General features: G+C 39.6%; 1 protein-coding gene across 1 annotated transcript in view; it reads left to right on the forward strand.

The window, feature by feature from the left end:
- The window catches only part of NCSTN (nicastrin), a 212,132-nt gene extending 195,756 nt beyond the window's left edge, over positions 1-16,376 (forward strand). The window contains exons 15-16 of the mRNA XM_068254932.1: positions 13,571-13,743; positions 16,131-16,376. Coding sequence (XP_068111033.1) covers positions 13,571-13,743; positions 16,131-16,376 — 419 coding nt within the window. The remainder of the gene's footprint in view (positions 1-13,570; positions 13,744-16,130) is intronic.
- The last annotated feature ends 452 nt before the right edge of the window (positions 16,377-16,828 follow it).

A 16,828-nucleotide genomic window follows, 5' to 3' on the forward strand; every position in this document is an offset into this window, starting at 1 on the left:
ATGCATGTATGTACATGTATGTATGCATGCATGTATGTACATGTATGTATGCATGCATGTATGTACATGTATGTATGCATGCATGTATGTATGCATGCATGTATGTACATGTATGTATGCATGCATGTATGTGTATGTATGCATGCATGTATGTATGTATGTGTATGTATGCATGCATGTATGTGTATGTATGCATGCATGTATGTATGTGTATGCATGCATGCATGTATGTGTATGTATGCATGCATGTATGTGTATGTATGCATGCATGCATGTATGTGTATGTATGCATGCATGTATGTGTATGTATGCATGCATGCATGTATGTGCATGCATGCATGCATGTATATGTATGCATGCATGTATGTGTATGTATGCATGCATGTATGTGTATGTATGCATGTATGTGTATGTATGCATGCATGTATGTACATGTATGTATGTATGTATGTATGTATGTATGCATGTATGTACATGTATGTACATGTATGTATGTATGCATGCATGTATGTGTGTATGTATGTATGCATGTATGTATGCATGCATGTATGTGTATGTATGCATGCATGTATGTACATGTATGTATGCATGCATGTATGTACATGTATGTATGCATGCATGTATGTACATGTATGTATGCATGCATGTATGTACATGTATGTATGCATGCATGTATGTACATGTATGTATGCATGCATGTATGTACATGTATGTATGCATGCATGTATGTATGCATGCATGTATGTATGTATGCATGCATGTATGTATGCATGCATGTATGTATGTGTGTGTATGCATGCATGTATGTATGTATGCATGCATGTATGTGTGTGTATGCATGCATGTATGTATGTATGCATGCATGTATGTACATGTATGTATGTATGTATGCATGCATGTATGTACATGTATGTATGCATGCATGTATGTGTATGTATGTATGCATGCATGTATGTACATGTATGTATGCATGTATGTATGTATGCATGCATGTATGTACATGTATGCATGTATGCATGTATGCATGCATGCATGTACATGTATGTATGTATGTATGCATGCATGTATGTACATGTATGTATGTATGCATGCATGTATGTACATGTATGTATGTATGCATGCATGTATGTACATGTATGTATGTATACATGCATGTATGTACATGTATGTATGTATGCACATGTATGTATGCATGCATGTATGTCCATGTATGTATGCATGCATGTATGTACATGTATGTATGCATGCATGTATGTACATGTATGTATGTACATGTATGTATGTATGTATGTACGTACGTGTATGTATGCATGCATGTATGTGTATGTATGCATGCATGTATGTGTATGTATGCATGCATGTATGTATGCATGCATGTATGTGTATGTATGCATGCATGTATGTATGTATGCATGCATGTATGTACATGTATGTATGTATGCATGCATGTATGTACATGTATGTATGCATGCATGTATGTACATGTATGTATGTATGCATGCATGTATGTACATGTATGCATGCATGTATGTACATGTATGCATGCATGTATGTACATGTATGTATGCATGCATGTATGTACATGTATGTATGCATGCATGTAAGTACATGTATGTATGCATGCATGTATGTACATGTATGTATGTATGCATGCATGTATGTATGTATGCATGCATGTATGCATGTATGCATGCATGCATGTATGTATGCATGTATGTATGCATGCATGTATGCATGCATGCATGTATGTATGCATGCATGTATGCATGTATGTATGCATGCATGTATGTACATGTATGTATGCATGCATGTATGTACATACATGTATGTATGCATGCATGTATGTACATGTATGTATGCATGCATGTATGTACATGTATGCATGCATGCATGCATGTACATACATGTATGCATGCATGCATGTATGTATGTACATACATGTATGCATGCATGCATGTATGTACATACATGTATGCATGCATGCATGTATGTACATACATGTATGCATGCATGCATGTATGTACATGTATGTATGCATGCATGTATGTACATGTATGTATGCATGCATGTATGTACATGTATGTATGCATGCATGTATGTACATGTATGTATGCATGCATGTATGTACATGTATGTATGCATGCATGTATGTACATGTATGTATGCATGCATGTATGTACATGTATGTATGCATGCATGTATGTACATGTATGTATGCATGCATGTATGTACATGTATGTATGCATGCATGTATGTACATGTATGTATGTATGTATGCATGCATGTATGTACATGTATGTATGTATGCATGCATGTATGTACATGTATGTATGTATGCATGCATGTATGTGTATGTATGTATGTATGCATGCATGTATGTGTATGTATGCATGTATGTATGTACATGTATGTATGCATGCATGTATGTATGCATGCATGTATGTACATGTATGTATGCATGCATGTATGTACATGTATGCATGCATGCATGTATGTACATGTATGCATGCATGCATGTATGTACATGTATGCATGCATGCATGTATGTACATGTATGCATGCATGCATGTATGTACATGTATGCATGCATGCATGTATGTACATGTATGTATGCATGCATGTATGTACATGTATGTATGCATGCATGTATGTACATGTATGTATGCATGCATGTATGTACATGTATGTATGCATGCATGTATGTACATGTATGTATGCATGCATGTATGTACATGTATGTATGCATGCATGTATGTACATGTATGTATGTATGCATGCATGTATGTACATGTATGTATGTATGCATGCATGTATGTACATGTATGTATGTATGCATGCATGTATGTGTATGTATGCATGTATGTACATGTATGTATGTATGTATGTATGCATGTATGTATGCATGTATGTACATGTATGTATGTACATGTATGTATGTATGCATGCATGTATGTACATGTATGTATGTATGCATGCATGTATGTACATGTATGTATGTATGCATGCATGTATGTGTATGTATGCATGCATGTATGTGTATGTATGCATGTATGTACATGTATGTATGCATGCATGTATGTACATGTATGTATGCATGCATGTATGTATGCATGCATGTATGTACATGTATGTATGCATGCATGTATGTACATGTATGCATGCATGCATGTATGTACATGTATGTATGCATGCATGTATGTACATGTATGTATGCATGCATGTATGTACATGTATGTATGCATGCATGTATGTACATGTATGTATGCATGCATGTATGTACATGTATGTATGCATGCATGTATGTACATGTATGTATGCATGCATGTATGTACATGTATGTATGCATGCATGTATGTACATGTATGTATGCATGCATGTATGTACATGTATGTATGCATGCTTGTATGTACATGTATGCATGCATGTATGTACATGTATGTATGCATGCATGTATGTACATGTATGTATGCATGCATGTATGTACATGTATGTATGCATGCATGTATGTACATGTATGTATGCATGCATGTATGTACATGTATGTATGCATGCATGTATGTACATGTATGTATGCATGCATGTATGTACTAATATTGCCCCTGTTTAACTCTCTAGTAAGGCCACATCTGGAATATGGAATTCAGTTCTGGGCACCACATTACAAAAAAGATATTGCAGTTTTAGAGCAGGTGCAGAGACGAGCAACAAAATTGATACGTGGGATGGAAGGTCTCACTTACCAAGAAAGGTTAGATAAACTGGGTTTATTTAGTCTAGAGAAAAGACGCCTTAGAGGAGATCTAATTAACATGTATAAATACATCAGAGGGCAATATAATAGCTTGGCGGATGAGCTTTTTGTCCCTAGGCCTTCTCAAAGGACTAGAGGACATGATCTGCGCATGGAGGAAAAACGTTTTAGCCATTTATTTAGGAAAGGGTTCTTTACAGTAAGAGTGATTAAGATGTGGAATGCATTGCCACAGGAAGTCGTTATGGCAAACTCTATACCTGCATTTAAAGGGGGCTTAGATGCTTTCCTTGCGTTGAATGACATCCATGGCTACAATTACTAGGTAATGCCAATGATGTTAATCCAGGGATTTTATGATCAACAGGGATATGTGAGGGAGCAGGCTGGAGTTGTACTTTGTACTGGTTGAACTCGATGGACGTATGTCTTTTTTCAACCAAAGTAACTATGTAACTATGTAACTATGTAACTATGTAACTATGTAACTATGTAACACTGCACACTGATGTGAATGGGCAGTGGGTATTGGTTAGGATTAGTCATTAGAATTTAGAGGTTACATAGATCAGGGCTTTTTTCAATGCATGTATGTACATGTATGTATGCATGCATGTATGTACATGTATGTATGCATGCATGTATGTACATGTATGTATGCATGCATGTATGTACATGTATGTATGCATGCATGTATGTACATGTATGTATGCATGCATGTATGTCCATGTATGTATGTATGCATGCATGTATGCACATGTATGTATGCATGCATGTATGTACATGTATGTATGCATGCATGTATGTGTATGTATGCATGCATGTATGTGTATGTATGCATGCATGTATGTGTATGTATGCATGCATGTATGTGTATGTATGCATGCATGCATGTATGTGTATGTATGCATGCATGTATGTGTATGTATGCATGCATGTATGTGTAGGTATGCATGCATGTATGTATGTGTATGTATGCATGCATGTATGTACATGTATGTATGCATGTATGTATGCACGTACATGTATGTATGCACGTACATGTATGTATGTATGCATGCATGTATGTATGCATGCATGTATGTGTATGCATGCATGCATGTATGTATGCATGCATGTATGTACATGTATGTATGCATGCATGTATGTATGTATGTATGCATGCATGTATGTATGTATGCATGCATGTATGTACATGTATGTATGCATGCATGTATGTACATGTATGTATGCATGCATGTATGTACATGTATGTATGCATGCATGTATGTACATGTATGTATGCATGCATGTATGTGTATGTATGCATGCATGTATGTATGTGTATGTATGCATGCATGTATGTGTATGTATGCATGCATGTATGTATGTGTATGTATGCATGCATGTATGTGTATGTATGCATGCATGTATGTGTATGTATGCATGCATGTATGTGCATGCATGCATGTATATGCATGCATGCATGTATGTGTATGCATGCATGCATGTATGTGTATGTATGCATGCATGTATGTGTATGTATGCATGCATGTATGTGTATGTATGCATGCATGTATGTACATGTATGTATGTATGTATGCATGCATGTATGTACATGTATGTATGTATGCATGTATGTATGTATGCATGCATGTATGTATGTATGCATGCATGTATGTGTATGTATGTATGCATGTATGTATGCATGCATGTATGTGTATGTATGCATGCATGTATGTACATGTATGTATGCATGCATGTATGTACATGTATGTATGCATGCATGTATGTACATGTATGTATGCATGCATGTATGTACATGTATGTATGTATGCATGCATGTATGTACATGTATGTATGTATGCATGCATGTATGTACATGTATGTATGTATGTATGTATGCATGCATGTATGTACATGTATGTATGTATGCATGCATGTATGTACATGTATGTATGTATGTATGCATGCATGTATGTATGCATGCATGTATGTATGTGTGTGTATGCATGCATGTATGTATGTATGCATGCATGTATGTACATGTATGTATGTATGTATGCATGCATGTATGTGCATGTATGTACATGTATGTATGTATGCATGTATGTATGTATGCATGCATGTATGTACATGTATGTATGTATGTATGTATGCATGCATGTATGTACATGTATGTATGTATGCATGCATGTATGTACATGTATGTATGTATGCATGCATGTATGTACATGTATGTATGTATGCATGCATGTATGTACATGTATGTATGTATGCACATGTATGTATGCATGCATGTATGTCCATGTATGTATGCATGCATGTATGTACATGTATGTATGCATGCATGTATGTACATGTATGTATGTACATGTATGTATGTATGTACGTGTATGTATGCATGCATGTATGTGTATGTATGCATGCATGTATGTGTATGTATGCATGCATGTATGTGTATGTATGCATGCATGTATGTATGCATGCATGTATGTGTATGTATGCATGCATGTATGTACATGTATGTATGCATGCATGTATGTACATGTATGTATGCATGCATGTATGTACATGTATGTATGCATGCATGTATGTACATGTATGCATGCATGTATGTACATGTATGTATGCATGCATGTATGTACATGTATGCATGCATGTATGTACATGTATGTATGCATGCATGTATGTACATGTATGTATGCATGCATGTATGTACATGTATGTATGCATGCATGTATGTACATGTATGTATGCATGCATGTATGTACATGTATGTATGCATGCATGTATGTACATGTATGTATGCATGCATGTATGTAAATGTATGCATGCATGTACATGTATGCATGCATGCATGTATGTACATGTATGTATGCATGTATGTACATGTATGTATGTATGTATGTACATGCATGTATGTATGTATGTATGTATGTATGTACATGCATGCATGTATGTATGTACATGTGTGTATGTACATGCATGTATGTATGTATGTACATGTATGTATGTATGTATGTATGTACATGCATGCATGTATGTATGCATGTATGTACATGTATGTATGCATGTATGTACATGTATGTATGCATGTATGTACATGTATGTATGCATGTATGTACATGTATGTATGCATGTATGTACATGTATGTATGCATGTATGTACATGTATGTATGCATGTATGTATGCATGTATGTACATGTATGTATGCATGTATGTATGCATGTATGTACATGTATGTATGCATGTATGTACATGTATGTATGCATGTATGTATGCATGTATGTACATGTATGTATGCATGTATGTATGCATGTACATGTATGTATATATGTATGTACATGTATGTATGCATGTATGTATGTATGCATGTACATATGCATGTATGTATGTACATGTATGTATGTATGCATGTATGTATGTACATGTATGTATGCATGTATGTATGTACATGTATGCATGTATGTATGTATGTACATGTATGTATGTACATGTATGTATGCATGTATGTATGTATGTACATGTATGTATGTACATGTATGTATGCATGTATGTACATGTATGTATGCATGTATGTACATGTATGTATGTACATGTATGTATGTATGTATGTACATGTATGTATGCATGTATGTACATGTATGTATGCATGTATGTACATGTATGTATGCATGTATGTACATGTATGTATGCATGTATGTACATGTATGTATGCATGTATGTACATGTATGTATGCATGTATGTATGCATGTATGTACATGTATGTATGCATGTATGTACATGTATGTATGCATGTATGTACATGTATGTATGCATGTATGTACATGTATGTATGCATGTATGTACATGTATGTATGCATGTATGTACATGTATGTATGCATGTATGTACATGTATGTATGCATGTATGTACATGTATGTATGCATGTATGTACATGTATGTATGCATGTATGTACATGTATGTACATGCATGTATGTACATGTATGTATGCATGTATGTACATGTATGTATGCATGTATGTACATGTATGTATGCATGTATGTACATGCATGTATGTACATGTATGTATGCATGTATGTGTATGTATGTATGCATGTATGTGTATGTATGTATGCATGTATGTACATGTATGTATGTATGCATGTATGTACATGTATGTATGTATGCATGTATGTACATGTATGTACGCATGTATGTACGCATGTATGTACATGTATGTACGCATGTATGTACATGTATGTACGCATGTATGTACATGTATGTACGCATGTATGTACATGTATGTACGCATGTATGTACATGTATGTACGCATGTATGTACGCATGTATGTACATGTATGTACGCATGTATGTACGCATGTATGTACGCATGTATGTACGTATGTATGTACGTATGTACGCATGTATGTACGCATGTATGTACATGTATGTACGCATGTATGTACGCATGTATGTACATGTATGTACGCATGTATGTACATGTATGTACGCATGTATGTACGCATGTATGTATGCATGTATGTACATGCATGTACGTATGTACGCATGTATGTACGTATGTACGCATGTATGTACATGCATGTACGTATGTACGCATGTATGTACATGCATGTACGTATGTACGCATGTATGTACATGCATGTACGTATGTACGCATGTATGTACATGCATGTACGTATGTACGCATGTATGTACATGCATGTACGTATGTACGCATGTATGTACATGCATGTACGTATGTACGCATGTATGTACATGCATGTACGTATGTACGCATGTATGTACATGCATGTACGTATGTACGCATGTATGTACATGCATGTACGTATGTACGCATGTATGTACATGCATGTACGTATGTACGCATGTATGTACATGCATGTACGTATGTACGCATGTATGTACATGCATGTACGTATGTATGTACATGCATGTACATGCATGTACGTATGTACGCATGTATGTACATGCATGTACGTATGTACGCATGTATGTACATGCATGTACGTATGTACGCATGTATGTACATGCATGTACGTATGTACGCATGTATGTACATGCATGTACGTATGTACGCATGTATGTACATGCATGTACGTATACGCATGTATGTACATGCATGTACGTATGTACGCATGTATGTACATGCATGTACGTATGTACGCATGTATGTACATGCATGTACGTATGTATGTACATGCATGTACGCATGTATGTACATGTATGTACGCATGTATGTACATGTATGTACGCATGTATGTGCATGTATGTACGCATGTATGTGCATGTATGTACATGTATGTACGCATGTACGTATGCACGTACGCACGTATGTACGTATGCACGTATGTACATGTATGTATGCACGTATGTATGCACGTATGTACATGTATGTATGTACATGCATGTATGTATGTATGTATGTACATGCATGTATGTATGTACGTACGTGCATGTATGTATGTACGTGCATGTATGTATGTACGTGCATGTATGTATGTATGTACGTGTATGTATGTATGTATGTATGTACATGCATGCATGTATGTATGTATGTATGTATGTACATGTATGTATGTATGTATGTATGTACATGCATGCATGTATGTATGTATGTATGTACATGTGTGTATGTATGTATGTACGTGCATGTATGTATGTGCATGCATGTATGTATGTATGTATGTATGTACATGCATGTATGTATGTATGTATGTATGTACATGCATGTATGTATGTATGTACATGTATGTATGTATGTGCATGTATGTATGTATGTATGTACATGCATGTATGTATGTACATGCATGTATGTATGTACATGCATGTATGTATGTACATGCATGTATGTATGTACATGCATGTATGTATGTACATGCATGTATGTATGTACATGCATGTATGTATGTATGTACATGCATGTATGTATGTATGTACATGCATGCATGTATGTATGTACATGCTTGCATGTATGTATGTACATGCATGCATGTATGTATGTACATGCATGCATGTATGTACATGCATGCATGCATGTATGTACATGTATGTATGTATGTATGTATGTACATGCATGCATGTATGTACATGCATGCATGTATGTATGTGCATGCATGCATGTATGTATGTACATGCATGCATGCATGTATGTACATGCATGCATGTATGTATGTTCATGCATGCATGTATGTATGTACATGCATGTATGTATGTATGTATGTATGTATGTACATGTATGTATGTATGTATGTACATGCATGTATGTATGTATGTACATGCATGCATGCATGTATGTATGTATGTATGTATGTATGTATGTACATGCATGTATGTATGTATGTATGTACATGCATGTATGTATGTATGTATGTATGTACATGCATGTATGTATGTATGTACATGCATGTATGTATGTATGTACATGCATGTATGTATGTATGTATGTACATGCATGTATGTATGTACATGCATGTATGTATGTACATGTATGTATGTATGTATGCATGTAGGTGCGCGCATGTATGCATGTAGGTGCGTGCATGTATGCGCGTGCATGTATGCATGTAGGTGCGTGCATGTATGCATGTAGGTGCGTGCATGTATGCATGTAGGTGCGTGAATGTAGGTGCGTGGATGTATGCTTGTAGATGCGTGCATGTATGCATGTAGGTGCGTGCATGTATGCATGTAGGTGCGTGCGTGTATGCATGTAGGTGCGTGCGTGTATGCATGTAGGTGCGTGCGTGTATGCATGTAGGTGCGTGCGTGTATGCATGTAGGTGCGTGCGTGTATGCATGTAGGTGCGTGCGTGTATGCTTGTAGGTGCGTGCGTGTATGCTTGTAGGTGCGTGCGTGTATGCATGTAGGTGCGTGGGTGTATGCATGTAGGTGCGTGCGTGTATGCATGTAGGTGCGTGCGTGTATGCTTGTAGGTGCGTGCATGTATGCTTGTAGGTGCGTGCATGTATGCATGTAGGTGCGTGCATGTATGCATGTAGGTGCGTGCATGTATGCATGTAGGTGCGTGCATGTATGCATGTAGGTGCGTGCATGTATGCATGTAGGTGCGTGCATGTAGGTGCGTGCATGTATGCATGTAGGTGCGTGCATGTAGGTGCGTGGATGTATGCTTGTAGAGCGTGCATGTATGCATGTAGGTGCGTGCATGTAGGTGCGTGCATGTATGCATGTAGGTGCGTGCATGCATGCATGTAGGTACGTGCATGCATGCATGTAGGTGCGTGCATGCATGCATGTAGGTCTGTGCATGCATGTAGGTACGTGCATGCATGCACGCGCATGCATGTACGTGCGTGCATGTATGCATGTACGTGCGTGCCTGTATGCATGTACGTGCGTGCATGTACGTGCGTGCATGTATGCATGTACGTGCGTGCCTGTATGCATGTACGTGCATGCATGCATGTGCGTACGTGCATGCATGTGCGTGAGTGCATGCATGTACGTGCGTGCATGCATGTACGTGCGTGCATACATGCATGTGCATGCATGCATGCATGTACGTGCATGCATGTCCAAGCACGTGTGTGTGTGTGTATATGTGTATATCCTCCCCTTAAAACACATTGAACCCCTTCAATAAGTCATGAATGCAGCAGCTAGACTCTTCCATCTTTCCCACCGCTCTGCTTCCACTTCTCCCCTCTGCGAAGCCCTACACTGGCTCCCTATCAGCTTCAGGATCAGTTTTAAAGTTTTGTGCCTTACCTACAAATTTGTGCACAAGACCTGCCCAACCTACATTTCTGAGCTCGTCAACAGATATATACCTGCCCGCCCCCTCCGGTCCTCCAGTGATCCCCGCCTGACCTCCCCACGCATCTCTCATTCCCATGCACGCTTACAAGACTTCTCAAGAGCTGCGCCCACCCTATGGAACTCCCTTTTACTCCCTCTCAGACTCGCTCCTTCCACACCTTCAAGCAAGCCCTCAAAACACATTTCTTTAAATTGGCCTACCCCACATCTACCACACTCTATCTCAGTCAATCACCTTTTCCACAGTCCTACCTTATGTGTTTCCCCCTAACTTTAGATTGTAAGCCTTAGCAGGGCCTCCCTTAGTGTGTCCTTCTTAATTTTTCTACCCCAGCAATGACACCCTCCTCATGGACTAATTCGGACTTGTTTTGTCGGGTTTCTGTAAAACGCATTTTATTCCCCGATTGCATGTATAACCTTGTGCTATGTTGTATAACCGTTTGCTACCTCTCTGTCTGTCACTCCTTGTTGCAATGTATGTATCCCTATTTATTGTCCAGCGCTGCACAATATGTTGGCTCTTTATAAATACAATAAATAATTATATACACACACACACACACACACACACACACACACACACTATATGTATGTATATACACGCACACACACACACACAGGTCCCCAAACTTAAAAAAAAAAGCTTAGGGGGAGAAACCTGGGTCCCGCTGCCAGCGCTTATCGCGCGCGGGACCCAGGTAAACAAAGCAGGAGCCACATTCTTCACAGCCCAACCTGAGCACGGGCTTACCGCTGTGTACATAGAAATCACAGCCCGTGCTCAGGTCGGGCTTACCGCCAGGGAGGTTAATTACTAGGTAAGGCCCAGTGGTGTTGATCCAGGGATTTTATCTGATTAAGTCCACTGGAATATTGTAAAACTATCAAAATATGTATTTATAAATCCTTTCATAAAAAGGTTAAAATAACCTCAACACAAACACATGGTGAAAGATAAATCAATCTAATATCCACTGTCTTGGCCACCTGGTCCTAAGTGGGTGAATATCTATGACAAATCAGTCAATTAAATTATAATATAGTAACAGCTGTTCACAAATACACAGTATTGTACATCTTTGATCTTCTATAGCTTTAAAGGGAAGGTCCAAGCAAAAACAAAAAAATGAGATTCACTTACCTGGGGCTTCTACCAGCCCCATGTAGCCATCCTGTGCCCTCGTAGTCACTCACTGCTGCTCCAGTCCCCCGCTGGCAGCTTTCTGACCTCGGAGGTCAGGGCCAAATTGCGTACATTTTTACACATTCCCGCTAGTGCAGGAACATTAACACATACATTTTTACGCGTTAGTGGTGAAACACGTACATTTTTGTTCCTGCACTAGCTTGAATGCGTAAAAATGTATGCAATGTGGCCCTGACCTCCGAGGTCAGAAAGCTGCCAGCGGGGGACTGGAGCAGCAGTGAGTGACTACAAGGGCACAGGATGGCTACATGGGGCTGGTAGAAGCCCCAGGTAAGTGAATCTCATTTTTTTTTTTTTGCTTGAACCTTCCCTTTAAAGAAGAAAGTTCCAGTATTCAATCCAAGATTGGTACTCCACTCTGTTTGTTAACACCAGAATATTTTGCAAAGTTTTGTAAATCACAACAAGAGGGGATATTGTACTCCACTAAGATTTCTCCTTGCGTGGTTGGCACTTAAAGATTGGTTAGTGAGTCGATCAAAAAAGTCCGCCAGGATACAATCCTTATGCAGTTTTGACTGTATGAATTTATAAGCTGGAATTGTTCCTCTGCAATGGTCAATCAAATTTAGTCCGCCAGGATAAAACCTTATGCAGGTTAGTCTAACCTGCAAAAGGATTTTTATCCTGGCAGACTGTTGCTGTCTCTGTCGTTGGTGAGGACATAATTTGTCATTTCCCATCCTGGTCACTGATATTACATAGAACTTGAAGCGTAGTAAAATTTCCTCAATGGGTAATTGACAAATCCCAAATGGGATTGACTTTAAAATTGAAAATAAAATAAAAAACCTTTTTGTCTGGAGTTTAAATTTGTCTTCTGCCACTTTTTCATTTGTAGAAGACCAACCTCCTCAATTTTATGTGACGGCATCCACAGCAGGCTTCAAGCCAATTGCCAACAACCCCACCCACCTCCTTCTTGCTGTTCTTGCAAATCTTACTGGCCAGGTGGTGAACTTTACCAAAGAGGAATGCCAGAACCCTGATAAGACCAGTGATCCTAAAAAAGAGGCAAGTTACTTCATGTGAACTTTGTAATTTGTAGTATTTCAGTTGTCGGAATATGGTGACCCACTCTGTTCTTACATTTCTTAGCAGTGTCATCGAGGTGATCTTCTTGCTATAGTTTCTATAGCATTCTCAGGTTATATTGCAAGTCAAATAAAAAACCCAGCAGGGAGAATTCAAGCTTCTCACAACAGCTGCGACAGGTGTTCCCACTTGGAAACCTAAGTGCAGAGATGCTACTTTGATAATCTGTGAAGATTATGAAAAACACATTTGTATAGAGCCCAATTCGAGTACAGTACTACATTTTTTCCCTTCCACTGTGCTGCTGCCTCTCTCCAACATATAAGTGATGCCCAACCCCCCCCCCCCCCCCCCCCCCTTTACTCACCTAATATCAGTACCTTTTTAAGTGGACTCATAGGCCCCTAATTTCTTTTGTCAGGAGCCTACATTAGCATTATGCAGCCACAGAGCCACACCATTCTTTGTAAACCAGCTCTTGACAGAGAGTGATTGATAAGCTGGCAATGCCACATCTCAGGAATTAACTATCAGAGGAGGAGTGGCTGGTTGTTGAAGTAGTAGTGACGCTTCCTCTCAGAGAGACTGAAGGTAGGGCTATCGCAAGCCTACTCCCATAAACCACTGTGGGTGGCCAGGCTGATGTGGTAATATGTCAGCTTACCGCCTGAAGATGCATAACTGTATTTTGATAATGAGTAGCCAATTGCTTTAACTTTAAAAAAACATTAAACCATGAAATATTAGTTCATAGTTGACTATTAACCATATATTGAGAAAATAGTTATTGTGTGTTTTTACTGCTGCCTGTGTCCCTAATAAGTAGATTTTCCCTATCATCCTGACCTGGGACCTTAACCACCCTGGCGTTCTATTAAGATCGCCAGGGCGGCTGCGGGAGGGGTTTTTTTTTCATTAAAAAAAATCTATTACATGCAGCCAACTGAAAGTTGGCTGCATGAAAGCTCACTAGAGGGCGCTCCTGACGCATACTTCTGATCGCCTCCGGCGATCAGAAGTAACAAGAAGGGCCGCGATGAGCGGCCCTCCTTGTTTTGCTTTCCTTGTCGCCATGGCGACGAGCGGAGTGACGTCATGGACGTCAGCCGCCTCCGATCCAGCCCTTAGCGCTGGCCGGAACTGATTGGTCCGGCTGCGCAGGGCTCGGGCGACTGGGGGAACCCTCTTTCGCCGCTGCTCGCGGTGGATCGCCGCAGAGCGGCGGCGATCAGGTAGCACACGCGGCTGGCAAAGTGCTGGGTGCGTGCGCACCTTTTTATTTGAAGAAAATCGGCCCAGCAGGGCCTGAGCGGCACCCTCCGGCGGTAATGGACGAGCTGAGCTCGTCCATACCGCTAAGGAGGTTAATGAACATTGGGCTTTAAAGGGAACCAGAGATGAACGTTTCACACAAAATAAACAAATCAGTCGATAGCTTGTAAAGAATAAATGCTCTACCTGATAATTTCGCCTCTCTGGTGTGCCTTTTTTAGTGTTTTTTTATCCATTATTGCTCCAGGAAAAATCAAATATGGCCGCCGGCTCATATCCCTTCTGCTTCCGGGTTATACGTTGTTCTGGATGTGCTGTCTAGGCTATATGAGACTAGGCTGCTATCTAGGCTATATGAGAAAGGCTGCTGCAGCCTTTCATCTGTGTGCTTTCATTTTGGTATGATGTGCAGCTGCCTGTAGAAAGTGTCTCTCATAGGAATGAAACTGCAGTCATCATCATTATGATCTGTGTGCTCACAGAGCACACTTGTCTGTTTCAGAGATTCTCTCTCAGCAGCAGCAGCCCCTCCCATATCATCACAGCTCTCAGTATGCAAAGCAGGAAATCTGAGCCAGGAGGGGGCAGGCTTGGGCTTGAAAAGACTCCACAGAAGAGTGACTCAGCTATAATGATTCCAGGTCAAACCTAGACTGAGCCAGTCGGGGATTCTTATCACAGCTGATAATAGACTAATTAAGCAGATAAGAATGAAACTAAAAGCAGGGTAGGTGTTTACTGTCATGTTCCCACTGATAAATGTAATAAAATACATGATGGTGCTTCGTCTCTGGTTCTCTTTAAAATGAAAAGTTGGTCAGCAATCAAAACTTGAAGAGCGTTCTAACTCTTCATCTGTTTACAAAAAAAAAATGTAAATGTGTTTTTTTTTTACTATCTGTGTTAGAGAGATTTGCTTGCTTTCTGTAAGGAGAGGAAAGGGTGGAAATTGGGACAGTTGTGGAGACACCAGTAAATAAACATAGGTGTTCTTAACCATACTTTCTAAAATGTAAAATAAAAAATGTTTTCTGAAGTTGATCTTGCAAGTTACACATTGAAGACTACTATGTTTTCTTTGTTTTGGATTACAGCTGTTTGACTACTCCTGGGTTCAGGGTACGTTTAATGAGAATGCCTCCAGCAGAGAGCCTTTTTGTGTCAGAAGCAATATTCACACGAGTTTAGCTGAGTCCCCAGCTTTCGATCTGAAAGAGTGGGGCTCAGCAGAGTATTCCACATGGACGGAGAGCCGCTGGAAAGAAGTCCGAGCTCGAATGTTCCTCATCCCCAGTCAAGAGTTAGAGGTGAGAAGATGTGACCTATTTACCGCCATATAAGATGCTCCGAAATATAAGACGCACCCAGGTTTAGAGGGCAAAAAACAGGGGGAAAAATATAAACTAAACCTGGTGCGTCCATATTTTAGGAGCATCTTGTCGATGTCCTCCCCTAAATGGTGTCCTCCTGTGTACCTTGTGTCCTCTTGTCTCCCGCTGGTCTCCCCCCTGTGTCCTCTGGTCTCCCCCTGTGCTGTTTCCTCTGGTCTCCCCCCCACCCCCCCCCCGTGCTGTGTCCTCTAGTCTCCCCCCATGCTGTGTCCTCTGGTCTTGTCCTGCGCAGTGTCCTCTGGTCTCCCCTTGTGCTGTGTCCTCTGGTCTCTCCTTGCGCTGTGCCATCTGGTCTCTCCTTGCGCTGTGCCATCTGTTCTCCTCCTGTGCTGTGTCCTCTGTTCTCCTCCTGTGCTGTGTCCTCTGGTCTCCCCCGTGCTGTGTCTGGTCTCCCTGCTGTG

The sequence above is a fragment of the Hyperolius riggenbachi genome, chromosome 9 (genome assembly GCF_040937935.1).
Source record: "Hyperolius riggenbachi isolate aHypRig1 chromosome 9, aHypRig1.pri, whole genome shotgun sequence".
Classification (NCBI taxonomy): Eukaryota; Metazoa; Chordata; class Amphibia; order Anura; family Hyperoliidae; genus Hyperolius; species Hyperolius riggenbachi.